A 19,741-nucleotide genomic window follows, 5' to 3' on the forward strand; every position below is an offset into this window, starting at 1 on the left:
GAAAACATTGGTTTGGATATGAGGAACAGGGAGTAGCTCTGACTGATGGGAGCGTAGGTGTGGAGCAAAAATCACAACACATCACCTGGAGGGGAGGTGGGGCCAGATCATGGACAGTTCACCACACGGGGCCAGGGAATCTGGAATTTGATTACCTGGGGGCAGTATTGGAAGTGTTGAGAAGTGACATGTTTAAAGTGTTGCTTCTGGAAGTTGTAAAGTGGATTACAAAGAAGAGGCTGGACTGTGGAAGACCATCAGGAGGGTATAATATAGAGAGTAAGACCTGGTCAGTGTAGTGGAAATGGGAATGGAAAGGAGAGGAGGGTGCACAGGGGAGAGCAGTTCATGGGTTCAAGGAGGAAAGCACAGTGTTCTGGCCATCAGGGACTTTTTCAGTAGGAATGCCAAAGAATGCACCAGGAAAGGAGCACGACATAAAGTTTATTATGGGAACTTACAGGAATGAAGCAGGAAGTCAGTCAAGCTGCTCTGAAGGCGGCTGGTTCAGAGCTCAGTGTGAAAGTACTCCACAATTAGGCGGGAATTAGCAAGACCAGTTAAAGAGGCTCGAAACAAAGATATTCCAAAGAGTATGGGGACATAGATACATGAAAGGGAGGGTGTTTGATATAAGGGAAAGATTAACTATCCTCAGGGTGTCAGATAACACCTCAAGGACTCTGGAGAAGAGCAAGGCACGGGCTGACATCCCACACAGAGGAGAGCCTGGTGCCCAGCTCACACTGACCATCTGCACACCCTCCCTCCTTAGGGAGGTTAGCTTAAACATCAGCTGACCTGGGTCATGCAGGCTGCTGTGTGCATTTGAATTTCAGAGTGTCAGGGAGACGCCTGGGCCCTGGGCTCCCACACACAGCTATGTTTACACTCCTGACCAAGAAATGTCTTCTTCCACCAGAAAGCATTTTCTCTTTGACCGACTCTGTGGCCCCAGAGAGGATGTACGTAGCAGGGGGAGGTCAAAGTAATCTGGGCCAGAGAAAGAAGACGACGGGAAAAGTTCCTATTGAAGAAGTGAGAAAGTAAGAAGAGATGGTGTTACAGAAGCCAAAGTTGATAAAGCTTTTAGATATAAACAATGCTCAAAAGAGTCTAATGTTGCAAAGAAACCAATAAACACATTATATTGGCTTTCTAGGGCTGCCGTAATAAATTACGGCTTAAAACAACAGAAATTTATTCTCTCTCAGTTCTGGAGGCTTACAGTCTGAAATCAAGCTGTCAGCAGGGCCACCCTCCCTGTGTAGACTGTAGGGGAGGATCTTTCCATGCCTCTTTCTAGCTTCTGGTGGCTGTTGGCATTCCTTGGTGTTCCTTGGCTTATAGACATATCACTCCCGTCTCCTCCGTCATTAAATGGTGCCCTCCCCTGTGAGTCTGTCTCTGTGTCTTCACATGGCCCACCCTAATCCAGGATGACCTCATCTTAACTAATTACATATACAAAGACCCTATTTCCAAATAAGGTCACACTCTGAGGTTCTGATGGGCATGAATTTGGAGGGGGCACTACTCAACTCAGGACATAGGTACACAGAAAATAAGCCCCTGTTGGAAGCAGCCAGTTGAGGTGGGACCCCTCATTGGCCTCTGCTCATGACCCAGACTATCGCCCTGAGCTCCAAAGGAGGGGGGTGGTCTGATCTGTGGGGAGACCCAAGACTTCCTTCAAGCTCCTGGGTGAGCCTGCAGGTGCACATAAAGACAATCATTTCACAGAGGGGGAAGGCCAGAGCCCAGTGTTTGAGTGGTTACCGTGGAGGCTCAGCCAATAAAAGATGACATTCCAATAAATTCAGCTGGGTCATGGGTTCTATGAAAGGGGAAGATGAAGTGAGCCACAGAAACTTGCCCTGGGTGGGCCCTGCCTATATCCTTGGGGCACTTAGGACCAACAGTGCTTCAAGAGGGGCCTGTGGGGGTGGGCCACTGGATGGGCACCTCCAGATGAGAGGAATTTATTGGGGTGCTCGTCAGAGCTGTTTCTGCCTCCTTCCCCTCCCTGCCCCCAGACACCAACAACCCAGCTGTGACATTGGGTCTTACACTAAGGAAGGCACAATCATTGTTGCAGACCTTCTCCAAGAGTCTCTCAGCCCTAAGTGGGGATCATTAAAACTGGCAGCCGGAGCAGTTTCCACCTGTCCTTCTGCTCCCAGGTTGGCCTTTGAAGCCTGCTGCCTTCTCCCTGCGTCTGGAAGCCCTCGTGTAGGGGGGCCAGGTATACGGAATAGGACTGAGCATCCAATGACTGTTCATTACATTGTCAAGTGTCAGCAGCTTTCATTTTTCTTTAAAAAAAAAAAAATGCATCTAATTTTTCACACGTTGGTATTTTTTACTCCCTACGCAATGTGTTCAGTTCACAGAAAAGCTGAGTTATACCTAATTTGTATCCAAAAAAATCATAATTTAAATTGGCCTCCTTTCCTCTAAGATTTCTTTGTGCTTCATTGGGGGAAGGAGTGTTGGACACACACTCACAGAAAAGCCCTTACAATGCAACAAACCCTGAGATTTCAGCCTGCAGGAAAGTCTCTGGTGTTATGTTCCTGTTGTTTTTCCCACATTTACTCAGGGTGACAACTGTATTCTATACGCCAGAACATTAACTGGTCACTGCCAGACTCTGTTGGTGTTTGAAGAATGGTTTTATTTATTGCTTAATCTGAGGTTCAACATCTTTAAAATATCTTCCTGTTCCATTAAATAATTATAAACTACCTATACTACTTTGAACCATCATTTTCTTTTTCTCAATAGTGTTGGTTATGTGCTACATAAATAAGGGATGCCTTTGTATGTGTACAATAGTTTAAATCCTCTCTTGGTATTATCAGATCATTAATCAAGTCCTGTGATTTTCTTTTACAGTCAGCCATTGAGAAATTAACCCACGATTACCTAAACTTGTTTCACTTCCCACCACTAATTAAGGTAAGTAAGGCTTTTTCTTACTGGAAGTAGGCTACTTTGATCGACAAATGCACCTGTCACAGCCACACCTAAATTTGCCAATGTCGGAAACCATTGTTTGAAGTGAAATTTAATCATCTCGGGCCAACAAAAGACCCATTTGAGTGAGGCTTAGGATGTGCAGAAATTGAACACCCTTATTCCCCACAAGTTGAAACATTAACAACACATTCGTGATAAGAACACACGTTACCTTAGCGGCTGGGGGATTTAAGTGCTATCATTGAAGGCAAGGACCTCTGCCTCCCACCTGGCTCCAGGAGACTTTTGTCCAACATGGAAGCCACTGAAGGAGTTCGTACCCTAGAACTATGGATTATCACTTGCATTGGCATTATTGTTTGAATAAGACATTATATTTAACATTATTTTGAACATAGGTTAAATGTGTAGAACATATGTTGCTATAAATCAGTAGATGCTAGCAGCTAATACATGGACTTCTTATTTACTAACAGCTGTGGCGTTCCATCTCTAAGCCCTTGAAGATTCATTTTGTTCCTCTGGTCCTCCATCCACATGCACTCTAAGAACTGCATAATTCCTCTTTGTAGCTTGTAAATATCTTGAGTGTTGTGAAACTCTCAAGATGAAGTCTCACAATGCATCTCCAGGTGCTGACTGCATTTCTAGGGTAAAGTTGCACAATGCATTGTGGAAAAAATGTGAGACAGTGACATTCCATTTGTAGTGCATGAGATAAATCATTTGACTAAGCTCTCAAATGCTTACTATGTCATTTTTCTTGCTCTAGGTAATTGTAATTCATTGCATAATCAAAAATAGCCAAAAGTTAAACAATAGATTTGAATGGAAAAACTAGTGCTAAAAGAATCCTCTCCTATACATGAAAAGTAAAATTAAAAGGAACATCAATAATAAATTGTGCTTGGTTTTCTGTTTTAGGACTTAGTAGGTGAACCTGAAGAAAATGAGGAAAAAATAGTGAACCTTGAACTTGTTTTTGGTTTTCACTTGAAACCAGGAACTGGCCCACAGGTAAATCACTTTTTAAATTCTTTGGATAAATTTCAATCTAACGTACTCGTTTTCTCTCCTGTAACTCCATAGTTGTATACACCTCCCCTACCAGCTGATCAGTTGATTGTGAGTAGATTTATAGATTTTTATAAAACAGAATTTAGTTGAAAGGTGGCCAGCTACCTCTGTAGTCCAAACAAGGAATCTTATTATCTTGGTCACCTGAAGAGTCCAATGTGAGGCCACCCAAATCCATGAGGAAACAGACAGCAAAGCAACCACCAGGAGAGAAGAAATAGGATACCAGATTGATTGTTTGCACTGCTCGGCATCACAGCTTCGTGATTCCTTTTTCTTGTGGAGAATCTGCTGCATAGCACCAGGGGTAAAATAACCCTGATACTGGAACTGTAGTAGACAATATGGAAACCCAAATTATCAGCCCTAAATAGGGTGGCAGGGCATTTAACCAGCACTCATTCAATCAGACTTTCACTTTGTGTCATTTTTTAGAGTCTGGAAAAATTGTTTGGCCTAGGGTGTCTATGAATTAGAAGTATTGTGGGTTTCTGTTACTTTGGATTACCACAAATAGCTAATAATAGTGACAACATCTATTAATTGACCACTTATTGTGTACTAGACATACAGTAATGGGATGTTGATGCTAATTTCCCCCATTATACACACGAGGAAACTGAGGCTCTGAGAGGTTAAATAATTTGCCCGAGGGTTACATGGCTAGCAAGTAGCAAAATAACAATTGGAACACAGGTCTCTCTGACTCCGGAACACAAGCTCTTAACTACAGCATTATTAGTACATTTTCTTTTAGGAAGCCGAGGGATGTTTTAAGCACTTAGTTTTCATCATAACTGGAGCAGGGTGCTCTAGCAGGACTAGGGCAGCCTCAGCTGTCCAACTGGCCCTTCATTAATAAGACCATGTTTGCCTCAGGCCATTCGTAAGAACCAGTGATTGGAAATGACCTGAAATTGTTATGAGGGATCGAGTTTCATCTGAGGCTTCAAAAGATGTTCTTTCTAGACACCTGACAGGGAGTGTCTTACCTGCATCACTGCAGATTTATTGATGCTTCTGCTGAATGAAATCTTCACCTCCTTTGTTTGGGCCCCAGAACTTGGGTCAGTGAAAGATATTTCTCTGAATCTAGGTTTCTTTAATATGAATACTTTTCTTTTCCCTACCAAAAAAGGGGCAGGAAAGTAAGTTATTCTCTCTCCATCAACCACAAAGGGCCCTTCTAACCCTGAGATTCTATGGTTGTAGATACCCTAAAGTATTGCACATTCTTAATTTTCCTTCTTTAGTACCCTCAGTTACATGACAATTGATGAGTACTCTTGGTTTAAACCTCTTTACAGGTTTTAGATGATAAAGGAAGGGGGAGATATCTTCCTGGAAAAGACTTGTCAGGAGAATTTTATCAACCAAGAAAATAATTTTCTATTACTAAAGAAATGACTTGTTAATGTAGAAAACTGAGAAATACCTTTTTTTGTAGAAATCAGGAGCTATAGATAAAATTTGAAACCAAATGCTAGGGTCTGTTCTTGACCATTATTGTGTAGAATTTTTTTCCTTTATTGTGTTAACGTATCTAACAAAAATTTTCCTTCTTATCCATTTTTAAGTGTACAATTCAGTGGCATTAATTACATTCACAATGTTGTACGACCATCACCTCCATCTATTACCACCCAAACTTTTTCATCACCCCAAACTCTGTACCCATTAAGCAATAATTCCCCATTCCCCCTCTCCCCCAGCTCCTGGCAACCACTAATCTACTTTCAGTCCCTATGGGTTTGTTTATTCTAGATATCTCAATGGAATCATACAATATTTGTCCTTTTGTATGTGGCTTGTTTCACTTAGCATAATGTCTTCAAGGTTCATGTTCTCAAGGGTCAGAATTTCATTCTTTTTGTGGTTGAATAATATTCCATTTATGGATATCACACATTTCATTTTGCCATTCATCTGTTAATAGACATCTGAATTGTTTCTACCTTTGGCCAATTGTGAATAATGCTGCTATGAATATTAGTGTTCAGGTATCTCTTTGCGTCCTTGTTTTCAATTCTTTGGGGATATATCTAGGAGAAGAATTGCTTGATCATATGGTAATTCTATGTTTAACTTTCTGAGAAATCGCCAAACTATTTTCCACAGTGGCTGTACCATTTTACATTCCCACCTGCCATGCATAAGGGTTCCCATTTCTCCACATCCTCACCAACAGTTAATTTCTGTTGTGTAGGCTTCTTGAATCATAGGTTATTATTGCTGACAGGGCAACGCAGGAATGAGACACGGACACAAAGTTAAGCGTTAAGGGAGCAGGGGGCCCACTCGCCTCTAGGGTGAATGGATGCCAATGCATCTGTGCTCCAGCTATTTATTAGAGCAGATCATGTGCATATGCTCGAGGTACATCAGGTGTAGTTACATCAGGTGTGTACATCTTGTTTACATCAGGAACATCATAATCACAAGACTTAAATCAGGTGTATATCGTCATACATCAGGAACATCATAGTCACAAGTTACACATCTTTACAGGGCGGGCCTGCATGGCATCTATGCAGGCCTGCGGCTCAGCATTCTAAGCCACCACGCTAGATATGCCTCAGGCAACATGGAAGACTCAGTTTCCCACAGGTTATCTACAACTTCTTGAAGTCACCACAGCTTTTGATATTCTGCTGTTCCTTGGGCACCCATCAAGAATAATAATTTCATTCATTCCTTTATTCAGCAGACATTTACTGAGGATTTACTGTGTGCCTGGCTCTGTGCTAGATGCTCAGAATACAAAGTTAAAGAAGTACAATCACGGCTTGCAAGAAACCCACAGCTTCTTGGGAGAAATAGAAAGGTTAATGGCTTCAGTGCAAAATGATGAGTTTTTACAACACCAAGCACACTGTTCAATGGAAGCACATTGGGTGAATATCTAAAACAGATACAGAAAGGGGTGAAGGGAGGGTCGTAAAGTGCATTGGATGAGCATCTAAAACACGGGAAAAGGGAGGGTCTATAAGTCTTCTTTTTGGAGAATTCATTGGGAGTCATTCGATAGGGAGAAGACATTGATGGCAGAAGGAACAGCATGTGCAAAAACTCAGAGGCAGGAGGCCGGGAAGGTAGGTGGGGCTAATTTCTCTGGGACCTCACAACTTAACTCAAGCATCGCTCTCTCTGGAGCAGATCGAGTGGTGTGGTGGGAGGTAAGGTCAGAGAGGTGGCCGGGGACCCGGTAATGAACTGTCTGGTATGCTAAGCTAAGGAGTTTAGAGGGTTTTCAGCAGGAAGTAGTTAGTATCAGATTTATGTTTTTAAAAGATCTCTCAGAAGCACAAAGGAAGATGAATTGGAAAGGGGCCAGAGTAGAGTGAGAAAGACCAGAGAGGAGACAGTTCAGACAACCAGGTGAAAAGTGACAAGGAGCTGAGGTTGTGGGAGAGCTATGGAAGGGAGGGGTGGGCCAAGCCAGCTGGAGATGGGAGCAGAGTGAGCGGAAGGAACGAGGATGTTGTCCAGGTTTCTACATTTTCCAGATCAAAAGTATAGGAAACAGTGGAGTCAGTAAGATTAATCAGGATTAGCTTTTTTTGGAAGGGATGACTTTTGAACCAAGGCTTGAAGTGGTTGATGGGTGTTTGCACATAATTTCCTCCATATAAGTCTTCAAGCTTATGCTGGCAGAGTACTTCTTTCTACAGAGCTCAAGGAAAAAGGAACTTTGTTTGTGGGATACCTAAGGCACAGGATCATCATGGCTGATTAGGAAACAAATAGCAAGAGAACGTGTGACCAGTCTAGAGTTCAGCAAGGATAGACTGAAACCAGAAATTACAACTTCATTATTGCCTTTATAGTAAACATGCACCAGCTCTCCAGCTGGACCCAAAATATTTAGCCATCTGTAACCTTGCATAAAATAATCCTAAAATAAATTACTGCCCAGTTCTAAACTATCCAGTTATGCTAGCCTATGCCCTATTATTATGAAAATTTTCTCAGAAATTTGCTTTGAATTGACAATTCCCCACCTGGAAAACCTTGTTACCTTGACCCTTAACAGTAGAATCCAAGGAAAAAAGACTTCCTCAAAAATCTGTTAACTGAGTTCTCATAAACCCATCTTCAGGGAAAAGGTGAAGCCTTTATGTCCACCCCTACCTCCATGTCTCTAATAAGCCTTGCAAGGGAAGAACTGTACCTTTGGAAGTCCTCTGCAAACCTGAGTTTTCAGGTCAGTGGCACATGCTTGACCATTTCCCTTTTTCTTTAACTAGTAAAATGAAAGATGTGTTCTAGTGGCAGCTATTGAGAATAATGTATGTCGGTCACTTTATCATGAAAACAATAGCCACTTTTTTCCCATGCATTTGAGAAGGACCACCAGTTAACTGCTCCTTACAATGTCATTTCAGCAACTCTGACCTACTAAGAACAGACGATGAAAATAAGACCTTATTTGTCTTTCTCGAGTATCACTATGAACTCTTGTATTTTTATTTACTGTTAGTCAGTCCATAGCAGCCATCATTGTTTTTTGGTTCTCAAATTGGCTCCTGTATCTTTTGATAGGACTTCAGTAGTCTGATAATTTCCTTGTTTTCTGGTTCAATAACACTGTCACAAGATCATCTTATAGATTTCCTGCCCCCCCCCGAAAAAAAAAAAGAAAAAAAGAGACCTTATACACAAAAATACAAATATATGCAGAGGAAAGAGCCTTTCATCATAAGACCTGTCAACATTTTGTTCTAAGAATTCAGATGAAATTATTTTTTATGCTTCACTTTATAACCAGATGGATTATAGCACAGAAGGGAGGTTGATTCACAGAGCCTAGGAAAGCCATTCATGTTGGAGCGTCTGTGCCTGCTACGGGCAGTCATGACTTGCTACTGTGACCCTTGCCCAGGAGAAGAAAGAACACACGGGCCTTCTGGATGACCAGGGCCTGACTGGGTTCTAGCCCCATGTTCACACAAGAATTCTCCCACAAACAAAAGGTCCTTTTTCCATTCCTTTTTAAAAACAATTTGGCAGGGAAAAGATTGCAATGGAACCAAAAGTTGCGCTGGCCATTTAAATTAATAATAACTAAGAATGAGTTTTACCCATTTACTTGGCCTAGTTCTACAACGAACATAGAGCACATGTGTAATGAGAGGGGAAAAAATATTTAGTTTCATTTTTAAAGAATGAAGTGAATTATTAATTTAAATAACATTGTGTGTTGAGGCAGCCTTGAAGTTAAGATAATCGAATTGGCAGGAATTGAATTTCTTGGCTTGAATGTTTCCTGTGCTAGGGGCTTGGAATGCTTAGGACAATTATTACTATTTCAAACCTCTGCCAGATACTGTGGTAAGGACTTTGCAAATACTTTTCTCATGGAATTGTTACAACCCAACATGACAGAGAGTATTATCCCATTCTTATCCCCATGAGGAAATTGAGGATCCAAGAGGTAAAGTCCCTTGCCCAGCAGCCCACAGCCAGTAAGGGGCAGATCTAGGATTCACCCCCAGGCGTGCCCACTTCCAAGCCCAGGGTTTTACCGCTATATCATACTGCCTCTTTTTAGCAAGTACCCTCGTCCCCCCAAATAGCTATATATACTGCATTACCTCTATTTTTGTTTCATATGGTATGTACCTTGTGTTTTGTAATCTAAGGCTTTAGACTCAGCACAAAAGCAAAGAAAGCAGCTTCCAGAATCTCAGGCAGCTTCATGCACTCCCCAGGGTGACAACCACCCTTTTTTATAGAAATGGTCGGCTGCATACAGTTTATTATTGTAACTCGTATAAATTTGCCAGTGAGGAATATCGATTCTCAAATTGCCAAGGGATAAACTATCAAATCACCCAGCAGTTTTCTCACCCAGACTTTTTGAGACTTTGCATCATAAAAATTCACAAGCAGAGTTAGGAAGGAACCATTTGGGGGTCGTCCATTCCTTGTGAGGGCTGAACAGTCACGGACTTTGCCTGATGTCTTCATTTCCTCCTCTCCCCGGCAAGGCAAAGGAGACCTGATTGAAGCTGATTTCCTGTGTGTCTAGATCGGTTTCCTGCCATAGATAAGAGACTGAGGTTAGGGGAGAAGTTAGGAAACAAGGCCTTATCTCTCCCAAACCCTGACCACACTGGCCCTTGACAGGAGTCGGGTTTCTGGACGCGAGGCACCCTTCTTCCAAATGACCACCCACTTCTGATTTCCTTTTGAGGGTTATTTTGGAAGGACAAAGGAACCAGGCAGAGAAAATGAGAGAAACACTTTGAAGAGGTGGAAGCAGAACTAACGGCCTCCATCAAAGTGGAAGGTTCTCACAGGGGAAATGTCCCTCCTGCTCTCCCTCTGTCCCTCCTTTCCCACTTGTCACTGTTAGCACCTGTCCCCCTTCTCCAGCTCCCCACCAGAAGAAAGTCGATCAATAGTTCTGCTTCTCCAGTTGTTTCATCCTTAGGTTAAAAACACTGCTTTTTACAAATGCTTCCCACTACAAGCCTGGAGGTCTTTATTAGAGGGCTTATATAATGCTGCATTTAATAAACTTAATTGAATCTCCAGGCCCTTTCTCAGAGCACTGTTAATACCAAGAACTGTCAAGCAGGGCTTTCTTTTCCATTATGTAATTTTTATAAATGGATACATAAACATGAATAAAATAACAGGGAACAAAGAAAAGGAATTTGTAAGGAAGTTAAAAACCCAACACCTTTTGTGAGTTTCAGAACAGCCAAAAGGTGTGCTTTTCTTTACTTTGATAAATCATGTGTATATTAAAAATTCAGCATTAGGAAGTTTAGTTCCCATAAATGATTGTTTTATTTGGGGGGGTATATTTATTCCCACATGTGTTTGTGTGCCTGCACATATAAGGTGGTAGTGGTAGGGTCCTGTAAGACATACAGGTTTTAATTGATAAACAAGCAAACACAGTTCAGAATTTTACAACTACAGAACTTGCTGCTGATTTCTAATTATTGAGTATAGTGATATATGTTGTCAAACAGGCTGGGCAGCCGCCTATAGGAAAACAGCAGAACCGGGAGAGGTGCTCAGTCTGCACTTGCTGATGATTGACAGCCATGTATGGACAGTATTGTGTCAAGAAATGTCTAACAACTGGCTCTTTGGAGAAAGCAGCTCTGATCTGTAGCATTTACAGATATCCATGGTGTAAATACTCCCACCCTGACCAATTTCAGGTTACTGACCTGATATTACTGAACTCGGAGTTGGGAAGAGATATGTGCAGCTGGCCCGTGAGAGCTGCGTCTGGCACGCTTCGGGATCACTCTTAGTCTTCTTAATCAAGATTATAAATCCCTTTTAAAATAGCAAATAGTGATGGCGTATCCATGATAAAATGTAAGTTTGGAGAAATTGCAAATGCATTTCTGCTGGTTTAATAATAAGTGTAGCTTAGAGAGAAACCCTCACGAATTCATTGTTGGCTTAGGTCTCCTTGGGTTGCTATCACCTCACATAGACACACTGACCATATCATATGAACCAAAAATTGGGATTCAAATTTGTAAAAAGTAGTAATGTACTTACAGACATGGAAAAACAAAATTTAAACTTGTGACTGTCTTAGAAAAATTGGGGGACAGTCATAGGTTGGTGGCTTCATGATGACAGCCTCAGTTCATAATAATAGAGGAGAGCTTTGCTTTCTAGAAGTAGGTTTTGCAAAGCATCTGGAGATGACAGTCAATTCTGCAGGGAGATGTCGGTACTCAAAACAACTTATGTTTTCTGAACTAAAAATTAGGCCTTTAGGCCTGACAGCTGTAAAAGGGACAGATTATCTGAAAAGAAATTAAAAGAACTATGCTGGAAAATTGAGGGTGTATGAGAACTATATGAATTCTGAACTTTAGGATTTGGGTTGAGAGTAGCTCAACTAGGAAACACCACCAATTAATTGGACCAGTGTTTTTTAAAAAAACTGAATTTCTTGGAGTCATCTCTTAGGGAGGTAGAAGGAGAAGAGCTTAGCAGGCAGAAGAGCTTAGCAGAGTGTCCTGGGTAAACATTTATTTGCAACAAATCTCCCAGTATTAAAATATTTTAAAGCAGAAATTAGATAAACCAGACCACTTTCTATGTTGGTGGCTTTGTGATGACAGTCATGAAGAAATTCCATCTGAGACAGAATTGGTTCTTAGTTATTAAAAAATCAATAGCAAGACTTACTATTCTTTTTTTCCAAGGTGAATACCTAATACCTTCCAGTTTCAAATATAGTTTAAACAAAAAAAAAAAGCCCTTCCCAAACATGTCAACTAGCATCTGAGCCATTTTAGGTAGTCAAGTATGTAATGCATCATATGAAAGTATGTCTCACTTGAATTTGTTTCACTTTATTTTAATCTCATCCCTAAAGTCCTTTTTCACCCATAACTCAAATAATAACCCCCCAAAAGGCCATATAACAACCTTATCTCCACTGGTGTCTAGTTGGAACCAATCTGCCCTGACCTTAGACACAGCCATTGTTAAGAGTATAACGCATTTACATATTTTGCAATAAAACATCAGTTATTTGCATTACTGTGTCAAGTTTTATTTGATTCTTTCACCTAAAAATGACTCATTTTCCTTTCTTGTATTTTAAAAACCAACTACTCTAAGCTTGTTTGAGAATAATCAAAAATTGCCCATTTAGCTAGAAGTCATTTTCTTTTCAAAAGGCAAATGTTATTTAATCTTTCAGCTGTTCATTGTGCCATCATAAATACTTTCTTTTCAGCACAGTTGTGGGGACTGAAATGAGCCCACTAATTGCCTCCCATTTCGACTGACATGTGGTGGTTTAGTGGAAGGAGAACACAGCAGGGAGAAGGAAATAGGAGGCTGAGAAAATGAGAGCTAATTATTTTCACTGCCTCATGTCAGGCTCTGTGTCAGCCTTGTTTTTACAAACTGGAAGGTTTAGCACTAAATAAAACAAACTGGCGTCATGTTTTTATATACTGGCAGTGTCATGGAAGCAGCTGCACATCTCAAAGACAATATAATGCCTGCGTTCGCACGGACACCATCTGACAGACACTGTGAGCCACGGCTAATGAGGATATCACAGCGGTGCCAAGCGAAAGGTGCTGAATTATGTATGATTCTTCATCAGTACAGCAATAGTCCTGTACATCATTATGAGACATTGTTTTGCTGAAGAGATTAAAACATTCTTAGTTCCAGACCCTGCAACCTATACGCACTGAAAGAGGTTATTAATGGAATTTTTAGGGAGAGTTTCTTGTGGATTTCTTTTTGGTTGAAAAACAGATCTCGTGGGACAAAGCCGTGGTGGGTCATGACACTGTACAGATAAAGAAGAGAAGCAAATTAACCATACTTGTATTATCTTCCTTTTAAAGGCAGCATAATCAAATATGGTGTAGTGGGGTTATACATAATGATAAATAACCCAGGTGCGATCCTGGGCTGTTCGACTCTCCTGCCTTTAAATCAGCAGGTTTCAGCAGCTGAGCTAGATAATAGCAAGACATGTAAAGGAGCCTTTGGAGGCCTAAATCGTCAACATCTTACTACTTTTAATACCAGCACGACCAATATTTTTATCATGTTTTTATTTCATCTCAGGTTACTTCTTACATTTCACAACAGTCACCTGCTATGAGACTGTTTCCTTTTTCTTCCCTCTTGAATCTGAAAAAGTTTATTCTGACCTCTGTGTTTTATGTTTTAAAATGTATCCTCAGTACAGGCCTTTTGCAAGATTGAGATGCCTCTTTGCTCAAACCCTGAATGTTCTCTGGTGGTTTTACTTTTTCTCTTCTTATGGGGGAGGAGTGAGGTTGGGGTGGGGGTTTAAAAAACCAATGTTACCTGCCCAGTTAGACTTGACATCCCCAGGACCTTGCTGCAAATCCCTACATTTTCTGAGCCTCAGTCTCCTCATCTGAAAATAGGGACAGTACTAACTCTAACAGAGAAAGGCTGTGAGGATGAAATAACATGGCTACATCTCAAAAACACTATGCTGAGAGAACAAATAAGAGTACATATTGAAAGATTTCATTTTTGTGAGGTTTAGAACTGGCAAAATTAGTATATGGTGAAAGAAATGGGAACAGTGGGTGCTTTTGGTTGTGGAGGAGGGTTGAGTGCGAAAAGGCACAAGGGGACTTTCTGGGATAGTGGAAATACCTTGCTTGTTTTGGCGATTACACAGATCTATACTTTTGTCAAAACTCATTGAACTGTGCACTTAAAATCTGTGCATTTTACTAAATGCAAATTATACCTCGATTTTGAAATACGTTTTAAAAATTGCTTAACTATCTCTAACCTTCAGGGAAAGGTGATCTATAGAAACCTGAAAGCCTGATTTGGGGCACCATTTCCTTCTGGAATATCCTGAATAATCTTGGCCCTAGATTTTTAAAGACTTATCTGTAGTGTTTATATTTGCAGTAAAACTTTGGTAGGAAAAAGAAAAAATAGAAAGAGAGAGATTATTGTGCCTGAATTGCCCAGAACTTAAACAAAACAATATTTGAAGTTTAATTTTTGTGCCACCTTCAGTCCTTTTTTCTATTTGGAAAATTTACCTTTATCTTGATTCTTTATTTCTCCTTCCTCCCTTACTTCCTTTATCTCTCCCCTGGCCCCCCATCTTATCTTTCTTTTTTGCAGGAAAGAGAGGGAAATGTCTATGTTTGGCATCACTTTTACTAGCTTAGGACTCCAAAGAATTTTAAACAGCTTGCATAGAGGATAATAGTGATTTCTCACAAAGAGATACTTATTTTAGCATAACTAAGTGTTGGTTTAGGATTTTATCTTCACAGTGTGAGAGTTTCTGTATTTCTTGGCCAGTAATCTTAATTCAGGAAATGTTTGCACATAACTGGCAATGCTGAAGCAGTTCCATGGAATGTGTTCTCATCCTATAGTAGCCACACTTGCTCCTAAAATTATCCAGGTATTTCAGCAGCTGCCCAGATAAATGGCACATATTCCAGGCACCCTACAGAATTGTTATATTGTTATATTTTTCATCAGTTTCAAGTGCAAAAATTCTCCACCCCCACAAAAACCCCATATGTTTCTTGTATATTTGCACTGAGAGGGAGATTATCTAGTTAGTGAGAAGGTTCAGGTAACTATTTTTTTTGCTACTCAAAGCTTGAGCAAAAGAATTTCCTAGTGCCCAGATCTATCCCTGTTCTGAAGCCTTTTTTCCTATTGACTACTAATTAGTAGTATCTAGAAATGTTCGTGAAGATACAAATTTCAACAGGGATGTTCTCTTGGATGGGAATCTAGTCATGAAATAAAAATCCATGGTGGTAAGGATCTTTCCCCATGACTTTTTCATCTGCAACTAGAAGGGAGCTGATTGTTCTTACTTGTGAAAATGGAAGTCATAAACAGCTACAAAGCCTAATCAAGGACAGGTGGAAAGTGTTTGTGATTCCAAATAGTGGTCAGATAAATTTAAAAAAAAAAAGAGCATTATAGAGATGGGAATGACACCATATGCACTTTTAACAATGATCTTTTCCAACAATGGAGGGAAAAATTGGTTTGAAGTTGTATGTACCCCAGAAAAACGTGTTCCTGGGTGTGTGAACCCATTGTATGTAGAAACTCTTGATGAGGTCACTTCAGTTAAGATGTGGTTCAGCCCAATCAGGACAGGACTTAATTCTATTACCGGAGTCCTTTATAAGTGGAGTGAAATTCAGACAGAGAGTGAGCCACGGGAAGCAAGAAGCTGAACATCAAGGGAAACTGGAAGAGAAGGGAGAGAGCAGGAGATGCCACCACGAGCCTTGCCATTTGACAAGCTAAGGACTGAGAATCGCCAGCAGCCAGAACGCCACAGTCTTTGGGGAGAGAGCATTGCCTTGAGGATACCTTGATTGGACATTTTTCCCAGGCTCAAACCATGAGCGAATAAATTCCCATTGTTTAGCCTGACCCATTGCGTGGTACGTATTTGCTTGAGCCGCTTAGGAAACTAAAACAGTTAGCAGTGTTGGTAACAATAATAGTGACTCCTTTTTGAGCTCCTAATTTGTCTCTGGCAGAATGCTGGATTCTTTACTTACATTATTTAAGCCTCACACCAAACAACAACCCACTTGTGGATAAAGAACACTGAAGTTCGGAAGGTTACATAACTTGGCTAAGGTTGGGGGAAAAAAATGACAAAACTAGGATTCAAGCCGAGGTCATTGGACTTTAAATCTGTCATTGTTCACCTCACAACCCACTGGTTCCCTGGTGTCTAGTTCCCTACGGCTGCTGTAACAAAGTACCGCAAGCTGGGTGGCTTAAAACAATAGAAATGTATTGTCTCACAGTTCTGGAGGCTGGGAGTCCGGAATCAAGGGGTCTGCAGCCCTGTGAAGTCTAGGGGAGAATCTGTCCCCTGCCTCTTTCCTGGCTCCTGGCGGTGATCCTTGGTGTTCCTGGGCTTGTGGCAATACTCAGTCTCTGCCTTTGCCGTCACATGGCCGTCTTCCCTCCCTGTGTCTGTCTCTCCACGTCAAGTGTTCCCTGTGTCTTTTTGTCTGTATCTCCTCTCCCCTTCTTATAAGGACACCAGGCACATTGGAGGAGAGCCCATCCCAATCCAGTTTGAATCCTCTTAGCTAATCACATCTTCAAAGATCCTATTTCCAAATAAGGTCACAGTCACAGGACTGTGGGTTAGGACTTGAGCATGTCTTTTTGGGGGACACAATTCAACCCACTAATGGCCTAATGTATGACCCTTTCTCCATATTTATTCCATTTTAACAGGAATCTTCAATGCCTTAAGCCAACTGATGGTATAACAGGGACATTGCAGACAGCCAGGGAAGCAAATCATCCTTTTATGGTGCCACCAGCTTTCCCAGAATACAGAGCTGTCTGCTTTTGGTTTATGCCTGCCAGGATTGAGAGTTGTTCACAGGGGCCCAAAGTGACTGTTGAATATTTTCCACTCAAAAATCAGTGGAAATTCTGTGTCACTGACATCAAGTCAAAATCAGTGGGTCACCCTGGTAAAAGTGAATGGTCTTTAAACCAGAGCCTTGAGTTCCACTACCTGGTCCTGTTGCTATCAGGATACTGAACAGGTGGAAATTGTGCACGTAAAACTCCATTTTAGGCTCATAAATATATGACACTGTTATTTTTAGTAGCATTATTGATGACTTAATTTATCTTATTTGTTATGAAATCCATTTCAATGATCGATTGGTTAAGAACTTGTTATATAGCATCTTAACAAGACCTAGTGTCTACAATTGTGTCCCGTGGACTTCAATAACTTGTTTAAATTCTGGTAGTTGTGGACAATCTCTATTGACAATTTATGACTCACTAGGATAACAAAAATACCCAAGATACCGTAGGTTAATTTGAAATTGAGCAGAATTTGAAGAATTCTATTGCCTTATTAGTAGATACCTTTCCTTGACTTGGCAATAATGAAATCATTAGATTCCCTGAAAATACCTAGAAGTTATATCAGGGCATTTGGTGAATCAAGCTAATAATGTAGGGGAACACCGTGTATTCTCTTTCTTCCTCACAAGGTGTGTAACAAGCAGTACCTACATTTTCATGCAACGGATAATGGTCCCCTTGTCTTATAACTTCCTTGATTATAGTTTTATTGCTTCTTTAGTTATGATCTTTTATGGTTCAAGTAAAATGCTTTCTTTCAGATAAGAGAAAAAGAAAACTTTAAAAATAAAAGGTCGGAAACCCTATTATTCTGATCTGTGTTTCTCTAAGTCGGACTTTGGGAAACAGGGGAGTAATTACTGCAGGGAGGACCCAAGGCCAGTTGCTTTTTTTTTTTTTTTTTTTTTTTTGGTTGTATTAGAGGAATCTTCTCTGGTCCTTCTCCCTCCTGCCTCTTGTCAATAGCTCGTCCCATTTATGGAGCTCTGCAAAGCTGTCCGGTGATCCCATCCTGTCAGCATCCCCGATTGCCTCTCCCCATTAATCTTTCCTCCGACTTTGGAAGCAGGCTGCCTCATGCTAGTATAAAGCCATCTCCACCACTTATTGGACGTGAAACCTTGGGCAAGTTTCTTAATCTGCCTAAGCCTCGTTTTTCTCATTCCTTTAAAGGGAGAATAATATTTAACTTGCAGACTTACTATGGAGATCAAATAAAATAACATGGTTTAAATAGAAAACAACATAACTGGAGCACAGTAAGCACTCCACAAACTTAAGTCCCCTCTGCATCACCCCTTCTCAGCACGGAGCCCTCCTGGGAACTGGCGTTGGAGGGTCTGACTTGGAGCCTGAGGTCATGGGATACTCGGGTTGTGAGATGGGTGAGTGAAGCGCAGGGAGTCCGGCATCCTTGCACAGTTCAAGGTCTTTCGATTGTGCTTTTGACTAACTTAATTCCAAAACTTGCCAGGCAAAAGAAACAGGACTAAGTAAGCTCGTCTTTTCTAAAGTTTTTTATTTCAGCCACTGCTTTGAGGAGGCTCTTGCTATTTCCGAAAAGAGCAATCGTGACACCGAAGAGTCGTTATCCTGCCCTGTTATCTCAGGGCCCACGTTGCCTGGATAGCAGTGGCTCCAAAACAAAGAAATACTGTGAGACTTGTCCATTCCAAGCAACTAATGTGACTCCTGTTAGCTACGAGCTGGGTTTTCACTTTGTTGAGTAGACCTTTTCCTTCACTAATTGGCTCTCCATCTTGTGACTGTGGCTGGGCACAGGGGGTCAGGCCCCTTAGACATGGGCCCTGCTTGGTTTTTCAACTCATCTAGAGACTTTACTTAAAGCTCAGGCTCCCCCAGCTTCCTGCTGAAGCCAACAAGTTTTCAACAGCCTCTTTGTTGAGGCTCTTCCATTAAAGTTTTGTCTGAACTTGCTCTGGGAAACATTCCAGTTCCACTCCTATGAGAGGATTTTCCAGTTTCAGCATGTAAGGTGCTCAGTACATTATCCTTCATTCCTGAAATAATATGAGAAAGAATGTAACTTATGGTCCAGAGGTCAGATTTAAAGAAAAGACATGGGTTTATTTTTTATTTTAATTGCATACACAGTGATTACCCTCCAACCTTTTTATTATGACATTTTTCATACAGCAAAGTTGAGAGAATTATGCAGTGAACACTCATATACCCACTCACCCCCAGATTCAACATTAATGTTTTACTAGACTTACCTACCTTAACACATATCTATCCATCTAGCCATCCATTGATCCTTATCTTTTGACTCATTTCGGAGTAATTTGCAGGCATCAGTACACTTTCTCCTAAATGCTTCAGCTAGTATATCATTAACTAGAGTTTGAAAAGAAATGCACGACTCCTAAGACTACATTTGCTGAGTTGTGAAGAATGCATGCACCCAGTGTTACCCAACCCCCTATCAATAGAGGATTACCATCCCCAGAAAGTTCCCTCATAACCCTTCTCAGTCAGTCCCCATCTGAGGAGCAACCACAATTCTGATATTTTTCCCCAACATAGATTAATTTTGTCTGTTCTAAAATGTCATATAAATTGAATCATTAATATGTTCTTTTTTTGTATAAGGCTTCTTTCACTCAGTATGATGTTTTAAAAATTTATCTATGTTGCTGTATGTATCAGTAATTCATTCCTTTGTTTTGCTGAGTAAATTCCATTCTATGAATGTAGAGCAATTAAACCATTCTCCTGTTGATGGACACTTGGCCTGTTTCCAGTTTTT

The 19,741-nt window shown here is 40.9% G+C and overlaps 1 protein-coding gene across 6 annotated transcripts in view; it reads left to right on the plus strand.

Moving 5' to 3' along the window:
* The window catches only part of MAP3K20 (mitogen-activated protein kinase kinase kinase 20), a 237,716-nt gene that overhangs the window by 204,481 nt on the left and 13,494 nt on the right, over positions 1-19,741 (plus strand). For all 6 annotated transcript variants that reach the window (XM_037849344.1, XM_037849339.1, XM_037849342.1 and 3 more), the window contains exons 15-16: positions 2,899-2,961; positions 3,907-3,999. In XM_037849344.1, the coding sequence (XP_037705272.1) occupies positions 2,899-2,961; positions 3,907-3,999 (156 nt within the window). The remainder of the gene's footprint in view (positions 1-2,898; positions 2,962-3,906; positions 4,000-19,741) is intronic.

This window comes from Choloepus didactylus, chromosome 9, assembly GCF_015220235.1.
Source record: "Choloepus didactylus isolate mChoDid1 chromosome 9, mChoDid1.pri, whole genome shotgun sequence".
In the NCBI taxonomy this organism is placed as follows: domain Eukaryota; kingdom Metazoa; phylum Chordata; class Mammalia; order Pilosa; family Megalonychidae; genus Choloepus; species Choloepus didactylus.